This window comes from Sapajus apella, unplaced genomic scaffold, assembly GCF_009761245.1.
Source record: "Sapajus apella isolate SASKATOON/1434 unplaced genomic scaffold, GSC_monkey_1.0 scaffold69, whole genome shotgun sequence".
Classification (NCBI taxonomy): domain Eukaryota; kingdom Metazoa; phylum Chordata; class Mammalia; order Primates; family Cebidae; genus Sapajus; species Sapajus apella.
Window position 1 is genome coordinate 796586 of NW_022437009.1, and position 15754 is coordinate 812339.

The 15754-nt window shown below is 42.6% G+C and overlaps 1 protein-coding gene across 4 annotated transcripts in view; it reads right to left on the minus strand.

The window, feature by feature from the left end:
- Positions 1–15550, minus strand: part of HAO2 (hydroxyacid oxidase 2) — a 31243-nt gene extending 15693 nt beyond the window's left edge. Inside the window, exon 1 of one of the 4 annotated variants that reach the window (XM_032249585.1) lies at positions 15359–15550. In XM_032249585.1, coding sequence (XP_032105476.1) covers positions 15359–15428 — 70 coding nt within the window. In that variant the 5' untranslated portion in view covers positions 15429–15550. Of the gene's footprint in view, positions 1–14828 lie in introns of all 4 variants that reach the window. The other 3 variants (XM_032249583.1, XM_032249582.1, XM_032249584.1) reach the window with 3 other exon arrangements.
- Between the last annotated feature and the right edge of the window lie 204 nt (positions 15551–15754).

A 15754-nucleotide genomic window follows, 5' to 3' on the forward strand; every position in this document is an offset into this window, starting at 1 on the left:
CACACTGATCCCGGCACCTTTTCAACAGGTGACTGGAACACCTGGGAGACAGAGTCACCTGTTCAACGGAAAAAAAAATGGGGTCTGAGGCAGGGAGCCAGGTGATCATGTTCAGCTGGTCTCACCCCCACAATAAAAAGCAGTCTTAAATGCTCTGGATTGAGAGTTTCACAGCAAGCACAACTGAACCTGGGATGGTCCACTCTGTGGGGGAGGGGTGTCTGCCATTACTGAGGCAGTCCACCACTACGGAGGTAGTCTGCCATTGCCGAGGCAGCCTGCCATTGTCGAGGCACCCCACTATTACAGAGGCGGGCCACCATTACCAAGGCAGTTCTAACTACACCTGTATAAACATGACTGCAAGGAAGTTCACATGGCAGCTGGGTGGAGCCCACAGCAGCTCAGCAAAGCCTCTGCAGGCAGACAGTGACTAGGCTGCTTCCTCACTTGGTAGGACAGCCCTGAAAAAAGCCAGCAGCATGACAGAAACTTATAAATAAAGCCCTAACTCCCTGGGACAGAGCACCTGGGGAAAAAAAAAAGCGTTTATGAGTTCAGCTGCAGCAGACCTAAACGTTCCTGCCCAGCAGCTCTGAATGAACAACAGAGCTCACAGCTCAGCACTTGAGCTACTATAAAGGACAGACTGTCTCCACAAGCAGCTCCCTGACCCTCATGTATCCAAAGAGTCACCTCATAAAGGAGAGCTCAGACTGACATCTCAGGGGTAACCTTCTAGGACAAAGGTAGCAGAAGAAGAAACTGGCAGCAACCCTTACTGTTCTGCAGCCATTGCAGGTGATCCCCAGGCAAGCAGGGCCTGGAGTGGACCTCAGCAGTCCTACAGCAGAGGAGCCTGACTGGTAGAACGAAAACTAAGAAACAGAAAGAAATAACTTCATCATCAACAAACTGGACGTCCACTCAGAGACCCAATCTGAAAGTCAACAACTACAAAGACGACAGGTGGATAAATCCACAAAGATAGGAAGAAACCAGTGCAAAAAGGATGAAAACAGCCAAAATCAGAAGGCCTCTCGTCCTACAAGGTATCACAACTCCTCACCAGCAAGGGAACAAGGCTGGATGGAGAATGAGTGTGATGAATTGACAGAAACAGGCTTCAGAAGGTGGGTAATAAGAAATTTCTCTGAGCTAAAAGAGTGTGTTCTAACCCAATGCAAAGAAACTAAGAACCTTGAAAAAAGATTTGACAAAAGGCTAACAAGAATAAACAGCTTAGAGAGGAATATAAGTGAATTGATGGAGCAGAAAAACACAAAACGAAAACGTCCCGAAGCATACACAAGTTTCAACAGCCAAACTGACCAAGCAGAAGAAAGAATATCAGAGGTCAAAGATCAACTCAATGAAATAAAATGAGAAGGCAAGATTAGAGAAAAAAAGGTAAAAATGAAGAGCAAAGTCTCCAAGAAATATGGGACTATGTGAAAAGACCTAATCTACATTTGATAGGTGTACCTGAATGTGATGGAGAGAATGAATCCAAGCTGGAAAATACTCTTCAGGATATTATTCAGGAAAACTTCCCCAACCTAGCATGGCAGGCCAATATTCAAGTCCAGGAAATACAGAGAACACCACAAAGATATTCCTCAAGAAGAGCAACCCCAAGGCACATAATCACCAGATTCACCAGGATTGAAATGAAGGAGAAAATGCTAAAGACAGCCAGAGAGAAAGGTCAGGTTATTTACAAAGGGAAGCCCATCAGACTCACAGCAGATCTCTCCGCAGAAACCCTACATGCCAGAAGAGGCTGGGGGCCAATATTCAACAACCTTAAAGAAAAAACTTGCAACCCAGAATTTTATACCCTGCCAAAGTAAGCTTCATAAGTGAAGCAGAAATAAAATCCTTTACGAACAAGCAATTATTCAGAGATTTCATCACCACCAGGCCTGCTTTACAAGAGCTCCTGAAAGAAGCACTAAGCATAGAAAGGAACAACCAGTACCAGCCACTCCAAAAACATACCAAATGGTAAAGAGCATCAACACAATGAAGAAACTGCATCAACTAATGGACAAAACAGTCAGCTAGCATCAAAATGGCAGGATCAAATTCACACATAACAATATTAACCCTAATGTAAATGGACTAAACGCCCCAATCAAAAGACACAGACTGGCAAATTGGATAAAAAGCCAAAACCCATCGGTGTGCTGTATCTAGGAAACCCATCTCACATGCAAGGATACACATAGGCTCAAAATAAAGGGATGGAGGAAGATTTACCAAGCAAATGGAGAGCAAAAAAAAAGGAGGAGTTGCAATTCTCATTTCTGATAAAACAGACTTTAAACCAACAAAGATCAAAAGAGACAACGAGGGACATTACATGATGGTAAAAGGATCAATGCAACAAGAAGAGCTAACGATCCTAAATATGTACACACCCAATACAGGAGCACCCAGATACATAAAGCACATTCTTAATGACTTACAAAGACACTTCGACTCCCACACAATAATAGTGGGAGACTTTAACACCCCATTGTCAACATTAGACAGATCAACCAGACAGAAAATTAACAAGGATGTCCAGGACTTGAATTCACGCCTGGACCAAGCAAACCTAATAGACATTTACAGAACTCCCCACCTCAAATCCACACAATATACATTCTTCTCAGTACCACATTGCACCTACTCTAAAATTGACCACATAATTGGAAGTAAATCACTCCTCAGCAAATGCAAAAGAACGGAAATCATAACAAACAGTCTCTCAGACCACAGTGCAATCAAGTTAGAACTCAGAATTGAAAAACTAACTCAGAACCACACAGCTTCATGGAAACTGAACAACTTGCTCTTGAATGTTGACTGGATAAACAATGAAATGAAGGCAGAAATAAAGATATTCTTCAAACCCAATGAGAACTAGGACACAAAGTACATCTCTGGGACACATTTAAAGCAGTGTCTACAGGAATATATATACCAATAAATGCCCACATGAGAAGCAAGGAAAGATCTAAAATTGACACCCTATCATCAAAATTGAAAGAGCTAGAGGAGCAAGATCAAAAAACCTCAAAACTTAGCAGAAGGTAAGAAATAACTAAAATCAAAGCAGAACTGAAGGAGATAGAGACATAAAAAAACCCTTCAAAAACTCAATAAATCCAGAAGCTGGTTTTCTGAAAAGATCAACAAAATTGACAGATCACTAGCCAGATTAATAAAAAAGAAAAGAGATCATAAAGAGATGCAATAAAAAACGATAAAGGGGATATCACCACAGATTCCACAGAAATACAAACCATCATCAGAGATTATTACAAGCAACTCTATGTACATAAACTAATAAATCTGGAAGAAATAGACAAATTCCTGGACACTTGCATCCTCCCAAGCCTAAGCCAGGAAGAAGCCGAAATCCTGAATAGACCAATAACAAGGTCTGAAGTTAAAGCAGCAATTAAGAGCCTACCACCCAAAAAAAGCCCAGGTCCAGATGGGTTCACAGCCATATTCTACCAGACATACAAAGAGGGGCTGGTACCATTCCTTCTGAAACTATTCCAAACAATCCAAAAAGAGGGAATCCTTCCCAAATCATTTTATGAGACCAATATAATCCTGACACCAAAACCCGGCAGAGACTCAGCAGGAAAAGAAAACTTCAGTCCAATATCCATGATGAACATAGATGCAAAAATTTTCAGTAAAATACTGGCAAGCTGATTGCAACAGCACATCAAAAAGCTTATCAACAATGATCAAGTAGGCTTCATCCCAGGGATGCAAGGCTGGTTCAACATACTCAAGTCTGTGAACATAATTCACTGCCTAAACAGAACCAAAGACAAAAACAAACTACATGTTATCTCCATTGCTGTAGAGAAGGCCTTTGACAAAATTCAACAGCGCTTTATGCTAAAAACCCTCAAAAAACTAGATATTGATGGAACATATCTCAACATAATAAAAGCTATTTACAACAAATGAGCAGCCAATATCATACTGAATGGGCAAAAACTGGAAGTATTCCCTTTGAAATCTGGCACTAGACAAGGATCCCCTCTTTCACCATTCCTATTCAATATAGTATTGGGTGTTCTGGCCAGAGCAATCAGGCAAGAAAAAGAAATAAAATGTATTCAAATAGGAAAGGAGGAAGTCAAATTGTCTCTATTTGCAGATGACATGATTGTATATTTAGAAGACCCCATTGTCTCAGTCCAAAATCTCCTGAAACTGATAAGCAACTTCAGGAAAGTCTCAGGATACAAAATCAATGTGCAAAAATCACAAGCATTCCTATACACCAATAACAGACTTCAAGAGAGCCAAATCAAGAATGAACTGCCATTCACAATTGCTACCAAGGAAATAAAATACCTAGGAATACAACTAACAAGGAACGTAAAGGACCTCTTCAAGGAGAACGACAAACCACTGCTCAACGAAATAAGAGAGGACATAAACAGATGGAGAAACGTTCCATGCTCATGGTTAGGAAGAATCAATATTGTGAAAATGGCCATACTGCCCAAAGTAATTTATAGATTCAATGCTATCCCCATCAGGCTACCAATGACCTTCTTCACAGAACTGGAGAAAAACATCTTAAACTTCATATGGAACCCAAAGGGAGCCCGCATAGCCAAGTCAATTCTAAGTAAAAAGAACAAAGCTGGAGGCATCATACTATGGGACTTCAAACTATACTACAAGGCTACAGTAATCAAAACATCATGGTACTGTTACCAAAACAAAGATACAGACAAATGGAACAGAACAGAGGCCTCGGAGGCAACACCACACATCTACAACCATCTGATCTTTGACAAACCTCACAAAAACAAGCAATGGGGAAAGGATTCCCTGTTCAATAAATGATATTGGGAAAACTGGCTAGCCATGTGCAGAAAGCAGAAACTGGATCCCTTCCTGACACCTTATGCTAAAATTAACTCCAGATGGATTAAAGACTTAAACATAAGGCCGGGCGCGGTGGCTCAAGCCTGTAATCCCAGCACTGTGGGAGGCCGAGGCGGGTGGATCACGAGGTCAAGAGATCGAGACCATCCTGGTCAACATGGTGAAACCCCGTCTCTACTAAAAATACAAAAACATTAGCTGGGCATGGTGGCACGTGCCTGTAATCCCAGCTACTGAGGAGGTTGAGGCAGGAGAATTGCCTGAACCCAGAAGGCGGAGGTTGAGGTGAGCTGAGATCGCGCCATTGCATTCCAGCCTGGGTAACAAGAGTGAAACTCCGTCTCAAAAAAAAAAAAAAAAAAAAGACTTAAACATAAGACCTAACACCATAAAAAACCTAGAAAAAAAGCTAGGCAAAACCATTCATGACATAGGCATAGGCAAGGACTTCATGACCAAAATACCGAAAGCAGTGGCAACAAAAGACAAAATAGACAAATGGGACCTAATCAAACTCCACAGCTTCTGCACAGCAAAATAAACAGTCATTAGAGTGAATCAGCAACCAACAGAATGGGAAAATATTTTTGCAATCTATCCATATGACAAAGGGCTAATATCCAGAATCTACAAAGAACTAAAACAGATTTACAAGAAAAAAACAAACAAGCCCATTCAAAAGTGGATGAAGGATATGAACAGACAGTTTACAAAAGAAGGCACACATGAGGTCAACAAACATATGAAAAAATGCTCATCATCACTGGTCATTAGAGAAATGCAAATCAAAACTACATTGAGATACCCTCTCACGCCAGTTAGAATGGTGATCATTAAAAAATCTGGAGACAACAGATGCTGGAGAGGATGTGGAGAAATAGGAACACTTTTACACTGCTGGTGGGAGTGTAAATTAGTTCAACAATTGTGGAAGACAGTGTGGCGATTCCTCAAGGACCTAGACCTAGAAATTCCATTTGACCCAGCAATTCCATTACTGGGTATATATCCAAAGGATTATAAATCGTTCTACTATAAGGACACCTGCACACGAATGTTCACTGCAGCACTGTATACACTAGCAAAGACCTAGAACCAACCCAAATGCCCATCGATGATAGGCTGGACAGGGAAAATGTGGCACATATACACCATGGAATATTATGCAGCCATCAAAAACGATGAGTTTGTGTCCTTTGTAGAAACATGGATGAACCTAGAAACCATCATTCTCAGCAAACTGACAGGAGAACAGAAAACCAAACACCACATGTTCTCACTCATAGGTGGGTGTTGAACAATGAACACGGGGAGGGGAGCATCACACACTGGGGTCTGTCAGGGGGAAATAGGAGAGGGACAGTGGGGATTGGGGAGTTGGGGAGAGATAGCATGGGGAGAAACGCCAGATATAGGTGAAGGGGAGGAAGGCAGCAAATCACACTGCCACGTGTGTACCTATGCACCAATCTTGCATGTTCTTCACATGTACCCCAAAACCTAAAATGCAATAAAAAAAAACAGTGAGGTACATTTAGCAGGCCAGTGACAAGCAGGTGGAAGTCTAAGAGCATTAAGTCTAAGTCTAAGGACATTCAGGAGTACCTGTTGCTAACAATCTGAAGTTCAAACCGTCCTGAGCAAGGGAAGGAAGGATGCAGAGGAGCTGGCAGGTTTTTCAAGGAAGACTTCTATTTCTTCAATATTGCAATCTGATTTAACACCAGCCGGATAAAAAGCTGTCTTCTTTTGAAGATTTTATGTGATTCATATGATTCGTGTTGGTGTTGCTTTTGGAGCTCAGGGTTATCAGTGCTTATATTTGTATGGAAACCTCCTAGACAGTCTGTGAGAAATCTCAGGGTGAAAATCGCCGGGTGGGCTGTGGAGATACAATGGGGGAGAAAAGGCAGCCTCTGATGACTGACTTTAAGGTACACTTGCTTGGTGCTCTAGGATGGTGTCCTTCCAGAGCCTCTGTCCTAGTTCTTTAGGAGCTTCTGCCAAGTTTCCCAATGGAATGTCAGATAATATCAAGGCTACATTTTACGGGCCGAGTTGGAGATATTAGACTGTTCAAAGTTTGCTGAAAATGCCTTAATCACTCTTCCCTCAAGGATAGTGGATGCAAAGGGTATAGCCTTCACCATAGCGTTGGCAACAACAGCATTGTCATGGGAGAGGCTGAGCTAGAGGAGGCCCTGAGAATGAAGCGGGTGATGAGAGAGAGAAGGATCCCCGAGCTGCGGGAGACTGGGAGAGCCATGTGCAGAGGCAGTGTTGCGTCCAGGGAAGACATGAAACAATGGCATTGGAAAATGCTCCTGTGACTGAAGCAGATGAGCCTCCAATGAGACCCCAGCATGGGGAAGAAAGGGCAGGGGGAAGAACTTGGATTCCCAGGAGCAGCAGGTCAGCCCTCAGAGTAAAATGGGAACCAGACTGTTTTTAACACTGCGGTGACCTGAGGAATCAAAGATGGCATTTGTATAGGAGTGAGGAGAAAAAGAGCCAGTTCAGTTCAGATGCGGCAAGGATTAATTCCTGGTATCTGTCAGCCCAGAATCGGCTCTGGTTTCTTCCCTGAGCCCTTGCACGTTGTAAATCAAGGATGCAGGACTCCTTCTGGACCAGAATGACTGACCCATTTTTTTGTTTGTTTTATTCTGATTTATGTAATAATAATGTCTCCTCTTTAGCCTGCCACTCCTCAACCATTCTCATCAGCCTTTTTTTCCTTCCCAGTAATGAAAATTCTCTTCTAGACCTGTAAGCATGTTCTATCAAAAGAAGTGTGATGCCTGAGTTCTTCGGAATGGCTTCATTAGTTCATGGCAGGGGAGTGACTCAAATTTTTGCTTTACTTAGGAGCTTTGTGTATCATAGATTGAAAGAGTTCCTGAGGTTGGGGGTAGGGCATGTTTATGTCAATGACATGCTCACCCTGAAGCTATTGTGACCTAGTTAGGCAATTAGCTACCACTGTCCTGCCTCCCACACATCCTGCCTGTTGAGGATTGGAAGACTATGAGAACAGTTTTGCTGGAGCTGAGAGGGACCCCAGAGAGACAGAGAGATGTGCACAAGTTTGGTAGCACAGTTAAGGAATGAACCCAGGTCTTGTGTCTCCACGTTCCGAGTTCTTTCTGAAATACGATAGGACTCTTGCAATTGCTTCTGGATAGCATGGCAGTACAACCTGGAATTACTTGAGAATTACTTCTCCTCACTTGAGAATTAGCTTATCAGCACAGACCTAAGATTTCTGGAGACCCAACTCATCCACACTAGATTTTATCATGCTGTCTGCACATGGCTATCCTAGTCTCCCGAAGCTCTGTGATCCTTCTTCTCTCCCATCCCCCGTTTCATTCTCAGAGCCTCCTCTAGCTGCAGCCTCTCCCACGACAATGCTGTTGTTGGCAATGCTATGGTGATGGCTATAACCTTTGCATCCACTATTCTTGTGGGAATGATAAAATCCAGTGTAGATGAGTTGAGTCTGGACTCTAGCTGAGTCTAGCGGCAGGCTCCTTCAAGGGAGATAGTTACAGATATTTATTTGAGCAGAGGCAGGCTACATGTCTTTGCTCCAAGTCTCAGCTTCCTCATTTGAAAAAATATATATTTTTGTATATTTTAGCTTAATCTGTGATAGATTTGAAGCCACCTGAAATTAACAGCTGAGCTGAGGTCCTTCAAGTATTCATATTCTGTGCTTCCTTTGCCCATAAATACAAGGAGCTGTTTAGATGAGATCATATGAACATTCTAGTACGGCATTAACTTTGCGGCTATAAAGTATAGAACAGGGAACCAGTACAATATTTAGACATATTTGCCAACACCAAATAGCTGGGTGCTCAAGCCTGCCCTCACTCCTCCTCCCCAGCCTGGGGGCCTTTCTTTTCGTGAACACTTCTGGTCCCATGGTACCACCTTATGGCTCCAGTGGATAACGACTTAACCAGTCTTGTCACTATTTCCCTTTTATGAGAGGATAGGCGTGTCACACCCGCTGTTTTTCCTGCTCTCAGACCAGGTAATCAAAAGCCATTTTACTACACAGATGTGCCTCTTCCTCCGTTCTGTTTCTCCAAACTGCTGAGTGCCTTTATCAGGGAAATCTTTCTCACCCTTCCTTCTCTTTTCTTAATCTCTCCCATCTCCTTTGTTTTTCTATTTGCAAACCAAAAATAATTTCATTATGGTAGATAAAATTAATGCTCTGTAGTCCTTTGTATCAAGAAGAACAAAGTGAAACAATTTTGAAGTCCCATTAGACCTAGGAAAGGACTGCAAAAACCTTTGAAAACACCCTCAAAGGCATCAACATTTCTTACTTACATTTCCATTGAATTCTCTCTTCCCCTAATTAGGCCTGCTTTTCTTTATCAGCTGCATATACAAGAAATTTTTTAAAATGATTTATTACATAATGTTCTTAGTTTTCAGTTTTGGTTAATGACTAGCAATACAGTAACATTGCTTTATAGTCATTTGCATTGCAAATATGCTAATCTTCTGCTACTTTGTGAATCAAGTGGGTATTTTCAGTCACCTGGGATCCAACTGCTATTTTAATAGCATTCTTTCTATGGGAAAATCTGTTCTGAGTTTCAAACAAATGCCTTCCAAGTAGAGTTTTGGAGCTCAGCCATGCTGTAAACTGTGCTGTTCATAGGGCATTGAAGATAGTTTAGGGAATACTGGGAGATATTGACCCAAATGTTTATAAAGTGTTTTGGAAAATTGAGGATTTTCTTATTCTTTCAAACAGTGGGAATAGGTTGATTATGCAAAAAGTCTTGGAGACAGCATGATGGCACCCTAATATGAATAATAATGACGACGATATTGCAACCACTTATCAAGTGCTTCATGACGTGCCATGCACTGTGTAAATTGCTTTACATGCATGACTGTTTTAAACCTTGTTGTAATATTCAGCACAAACATTATCATCCCCATTTCACATGTGAGAAACCTGAAGTTTCAGAGATGAAAATACTTTGTTCCATATTACATATTTGGTAACGTGTCACGATTCCAGTGGCTTGGCTCTTAAGTACTATAGAAAGAAGAAAATGGGTGCAGCCAAGTGTGGTTTATAGAATGACAGAGTTGGCACAGACTTTAAAGGATTAAAATATCATGGGCATATGCAACTTTGCTTTCTTCAAAAGATCGTAACTCTGTCAAAGTTAAAAAAAAAACTTCATTATTCAGCCAATCACTAAAAGATAACCTCTTACGTTTAAATCTGTCTTAACAGTCTACAGAGCACTCTTCCATACATGACTCCATTTGGTGCTTACAGCAATCCAGAGAGTATATGTATAAGCCCCATGTCATAGATGAAAAAATTAAAGTTCAAAGAATCCATGTGAATTATCCAAGCTAACACAACAGAAGTGGCAAAGCCTGCCCTGGAATCCTTCCGACTTGTTTCCAATGTCTTTCAGCAAGTATGGAGTATCAGTGGCATGAAGGAGACATAAGTCTGTTCTGAATGGTCAGAGAGCTGGATAGAGCAAGTGAGTTTGGTCAATTTCCAGAAAATCCGGGTCATTGGGAAAGGAGTCCTATGTGATACTGTGAGTTCACTCCTCCTGCCTCTCTATCTGCTCAGCAAGGACAGAATGTGCAAAACAGATCTCGGAATCCACGCTGAGCTCCAAAACAGGCCCTGAGCTCTGCCCTGTCCACGACGACCGACTTCAGGTCTTGCAGGTGTACCTCTTCTCACAGTGGCAATCACTGCGTGGTAGCAGGAGAAAGAGGAGAAAGGGCAGAGCAGCTGGGGGTGGAAGAGCCCAGCTGTGGAGTGCAGCTCTGTCTCTCTTTGCCTTCCTCCTGACACCTCTGCCTATGGCAACTACCCAGATTGTGTTTCTGAAGGCCATTGCTTTCTACCGATCAACAGCGGCCAAGGAACTAATGACTGAGTGAGTCAGGGGAGTAAAGAAGACGGATTGTATCATAAGCTTTGATACTTGGCAAATGGAGGCTGAAATCTCAGCTCTACTGCCTGCTCACAACATGCAAAATGTATTTCTGACAGGAGAATATTAACATCCATCCCATAAGGCCGCCAGAGGACTAAACACTACGGCCCTTATAAGATTTCTAGAACAGTGCCTTGTATAGAGTAGATGGTCAATAAAGGCAGCTCCATGTTCATTATGCCTCCTATTGATGACATGTGTGATTTCATCTGAGGCTCTGGAAGTTGAAAGCTGCTTCAGGATTTGAGTATTTCTGTCATAGTGTAATTTAAACCTCTGTCAGATTTACTCGTTAGTTTATCCGAGAAGGTTTATTGAGACGCACTCTCAGCCAGGAGGGTGGAGGCATTTATTGCTCCCCACATGCTTAACATTTCCCTGTTGCTTAAATACAGGCAGGGCTCTGTGACTAGTTCTTCTGCCAATGGACTGAGAGCAGGAATTGTAGGCTGCTGTGTTTGACTGGCGGACTCTGTCTGAGCGACAGATGGCAAAAGTACGTAGACATAGATGTTTTGCTTGTGTGCGTGGCTAGGGGACTTTGCAGCTTACAGATCTTGAAGTGGGAGTCTGGTTGTGAAGCTCAGGACCTGGTGCCTTTGAGTGAGGAATGCTGCACTGGATCACAGATCATGAAGGAACCCTTGAAAACGAAGGTGAAGAGACTGTGCGGTCAGTAAGTCAGAACGTCATTAGTGCCTGCTCAGGATTTCCAAGTTTGAGGGAATCACCCCTCCTTGTCCAGGCTAAGGCTTCACCACAGGACAGATGTTATCAGCACAACAGAAACAGTATATAAAAATATTGAAACAGCTGCTTAAAGCTAGCTCAGCCTCAGTTTTGCAGGCTCAATGAAAGGACTTAATACAGACTGTTGTTTTCCATAACCCATGATTCTCAGCAGAAGGCACGCTAGGGGTAGACCAAGTGAGGAGAAATCTTAAATAGCATTATGCACGAGGGCAACGGGTCCCAGTAACACCTCTAACGTTATAGGTCTCAGTCAAGTCTGCTCTGGCCCCGCTATACACAGCAGACCCTAAAAAGGGAAGGGAGTCCAGGCGCGGTGGCTCATGCCTATAATCCCAGCACTTTGGGATGCCAAGGCAGGTGGATCATGAGGTCAAGAGATCGAGACCATCCTGGTCAACAAGTGAAACCCCGTCTCTACTAAAAATACAAAAATTAGCTGGGCATGGTGGTGCACACCTGTGGTCCCAGCTACTCAGGAGGCTGAGGCAGGAGAATTGCTTGAACCCAGGAGGCGGAGGTTGCAGTGAGCTGAGATTACGCCATTGCACTCCAGCCTGGGTAACAAGAGCAAAACTCCGTCTCAAAAAAAAAGAAAGAAAGAAAGGGAGAAGGAGCCATCACCTACCTTACCGCCTTCTCCATCTCCCTCAGTCTCACTGTTACAGAGTAGAAGTGCCACAGAGGAGACAGAAATTCTCCCCGAACCCCCTCCTCCAATAAATTAGAAAAAAGATGAAAGATACGCTACAGCTACAGGACCCTGTCTCAGGCCATCGGTGCTAGAAGAGGAGCTCTTAGCCTGCCCCGTAAAGCAAGATCGACACGGCAATCCAGTACACGAACCCATTTCTTTTGACACTTTTAAAGAGATAAGAAGAAACATGAGAGTGAATGGAGCCACTAGCCCATTTATGAAAAGATTAACCAAGGCCATAGCAGACAACTGTTATATGACTCCGTAAGACTAGTCAATACTAGCTAAAACAACTTTAGAGCCCAGCCGATCCCTCCTCTAGAAGGCAGAATGTGACAAGTTGTGCGAACTACAAGCCAACCAGAATCAAGCGGCCAGGCAAGACGTAACAGCTGCTATGCTCCAGGAGAGGGGCTCCTATTCCAACTACGACAACAAATAAATTTTGTTCCCCAAGACTCTGCACAGGTGTCTTTGTGCTCTCTTGAGGCTTAAGACTGAATTCCCCAAAGTGAAGTTCAATGAAGATCCTTTATAAATATTCAACCAAGGCCTCAGAAGCCATTTGTTGAATTCATTAATCAGTTAACCCAGGCAATTAAAAGACAAATTTGTCATGCCCAGGGTGCTGATCTCTTACTGTTGCAATTAGCTTATGAAAACACTAAGGTGGATTGCCAGCAAGCCATGCAGTCAATCAGAGGAAAGACAGCTACTGCCAAGGAACAAATACGAGCCCGCCAACTGGTAAGAACTAAGACACACAAAGCCAAAATATCGGCTATGGTATTAAGGCCTCCTAAAATGAAAAAGGAGGGAAACCCAAATTGTTTACTATGCAGAGAGCCAAGTTATATGAAGAAGGAAGGCCCCAATAGTAGAGACCAAAGTAACTCAGAGAAAGAACCCCCTTCTATATGACCCCAATGTGAGAAGAGGGAACCTTAAGCAAATCAATGCAAGTCCAGATTTGATAAAAACAAGTGATCAGAAAGGAAACTTCAAGAGGCCAGCCCCAAGCCCCACTCTCAACTAAGGCAATACCATCGGCGTTCCTTAGTCAGATGGAAAGCCCACTGTCCTCTCGCTCAGAGCAGTCACCACTAGGAGTGCAAGACTGGATTACTCTGTCCCAGTGAATTAGGGCTAAAAGAAGAAGACCCCAAAATGGTTGCAACCACGATCAAAAGCCCACTGCCTCCAAGAACAGTAAGATTAGTCCTAATGTGATCACCAAACTAATTGATACCTTTGACTTAGGGGTAAGATATTAGTAATGATAGAATGTCAAAGTCTGCCTATTCTTATCCCTATGTCAAAGATAGCTGTTACTGCTTCTACCATACTAAGTCCTCAACACCCAAATTGAAAAAAAAAAGAAAAAGAAAAAGAAGTTTTAGGCTCACAGGAGTCACAAGAGTATATTAGAACCAATTAATCACTGATCAGAGATCCATGATTACCTTGAAAATTAGAAATAAGAATTTTACTTGCTTATTAGACACAAAGGCAGACATTTTTGTCATTAGTGGTCAAAACTGGCTAGAAACTTGGCCTTAAGTCACTCAGAAACAAAAAATTGTCAGCACCAAAGAACCACACACAGCCAAGCAGAGCATGGGCCCACGAACATGCTGCGATCTGAAGAAAAGGACAGCAGTTACACAGCCTCTGATTATGCCCATCCCTGTCCATCATTAAAGACAAGACCTATTAGCCCAATAAAGAGTCACTCTGCAGGCCCGTTTCTAATAATAGTCACTGTTGTCATTCCAGGCCAAGGACTGAAGAGCTGGTATGTGACCTCCAGCTCCGTTTCCTTCTCTGCAGTGATCCTCCGTCCTCTGGAAGGCAGAGCTGTAAGAGAAAGGCCACTTGGATCCCCAAATTGCCATTTGGAAAGGAATAGCCCTGGAGATGAGCTGATATTGTATAAGGAAGGAATAAATATTTACGTGTTATCTCACTAGGTTTTCAAGGTTTTTTCTTTACTATAACATAGCCTAATCTAACATAATATATCAAGGCATTATGTTGAACACTAGAGATTTGGGGGAAAAAATCCCAAAACCTTTATCACATCAGACTCTGCTCTCAAGAAGCTTACAGTAAAAGACAGACTTTAATAGCTGATTATTTGACAGGTGATACCATTTAGAGCATCACAGGAGTCCCTTTGTGGGGAGACTTACCAGGGAATTTGTCAATATTCCCATTACTTCTCAAATTATATCCTACAAATGATGCTGCGCTCAATCTATTCTAGACAAACGCCAATTCTCATCTATCTTTAAATTAGGCTGTTCCTATCTATCTCATGGGAATCTTGTGAAAATCAAAGGATCTTGTGAAATGCAGAATATAGCAGTAAGAATAAAAGCTTTGGCGATTTTGCTTCCTGCTAATAGACTTTCTATTCTGTTCCATTGATCTATTGTCTGTCTTTAGTCCAGTACTTCCCTGTCTTCACCAGTGTTCTTCAGCGGTTCTCCCCAGGTTGATCTGTAGATCCAACATAATCCAATCACGATCCCAGAGGCTCTTCATTAGAGGGACTTTGTAACCTGTTTGTTCCAAATAAGCTTATTGCCCAAAGGAGCTACGCCGTTTGGGACATATTAACTTTTTTACTTTTCTAGGTACAGTAGCCTTGTCACTGTTTTCCTCTGCCTGTGGCCAGGAAGCAGTGGTCAAAATACTAAATATATCTCTGAAGGCAATGGCTGTACCTTTTAGGTTTTCAGAACGCTGTCAAGTAAAAACATTTTAACCCATTTTTCCTCCTACAGACACCCACATATATTCCACCACACAATTCTAAGACTTAACTTCCTAGACTTAACCTGGTATGATTTTGAAACAAAGTCTTCCTTTGCCCATGACCCCCGAGTTCCCTAACACCTGTCTCCCTAGGACCCTCTTTGCCAAGGTCCTTGCCTTGCATCCTCACAGTTGGCCTCCGTGATATCTCCCATTCCCACCCTACCTGCCACTTCATCTCCTTTCTCAGTTCCAAGCACACAGAACACGCTCAGTGACAAACCTGATTCTGACATCTCCCAGTCCTCCGGGAAAGAGGTGTTTAGAGGCAGCCACTCAAAGCCTGGCTCACTGCTGGAGGTGTTAGGAAACACACCACGTCACTACCCACAGTTCATGCTAAAGAAGAGGCTGAAGGCTCCAAGTTAATCTTTTAATGAAAACATCCTGCTCGGCAGTAAATAAGCAACTAGGCCAGAGCAAGGCTGACTTTGAAAGAATTGTTGCTGGCTTTGCAAATTTACTTCAAAATTAAGTAAAGTTTTATTACCAAATTCAACTTCAAAGTGAACAAATGGTTTCTTTTCTCTCAAACTTTACATTGTCCTCTGCTCACCACAGA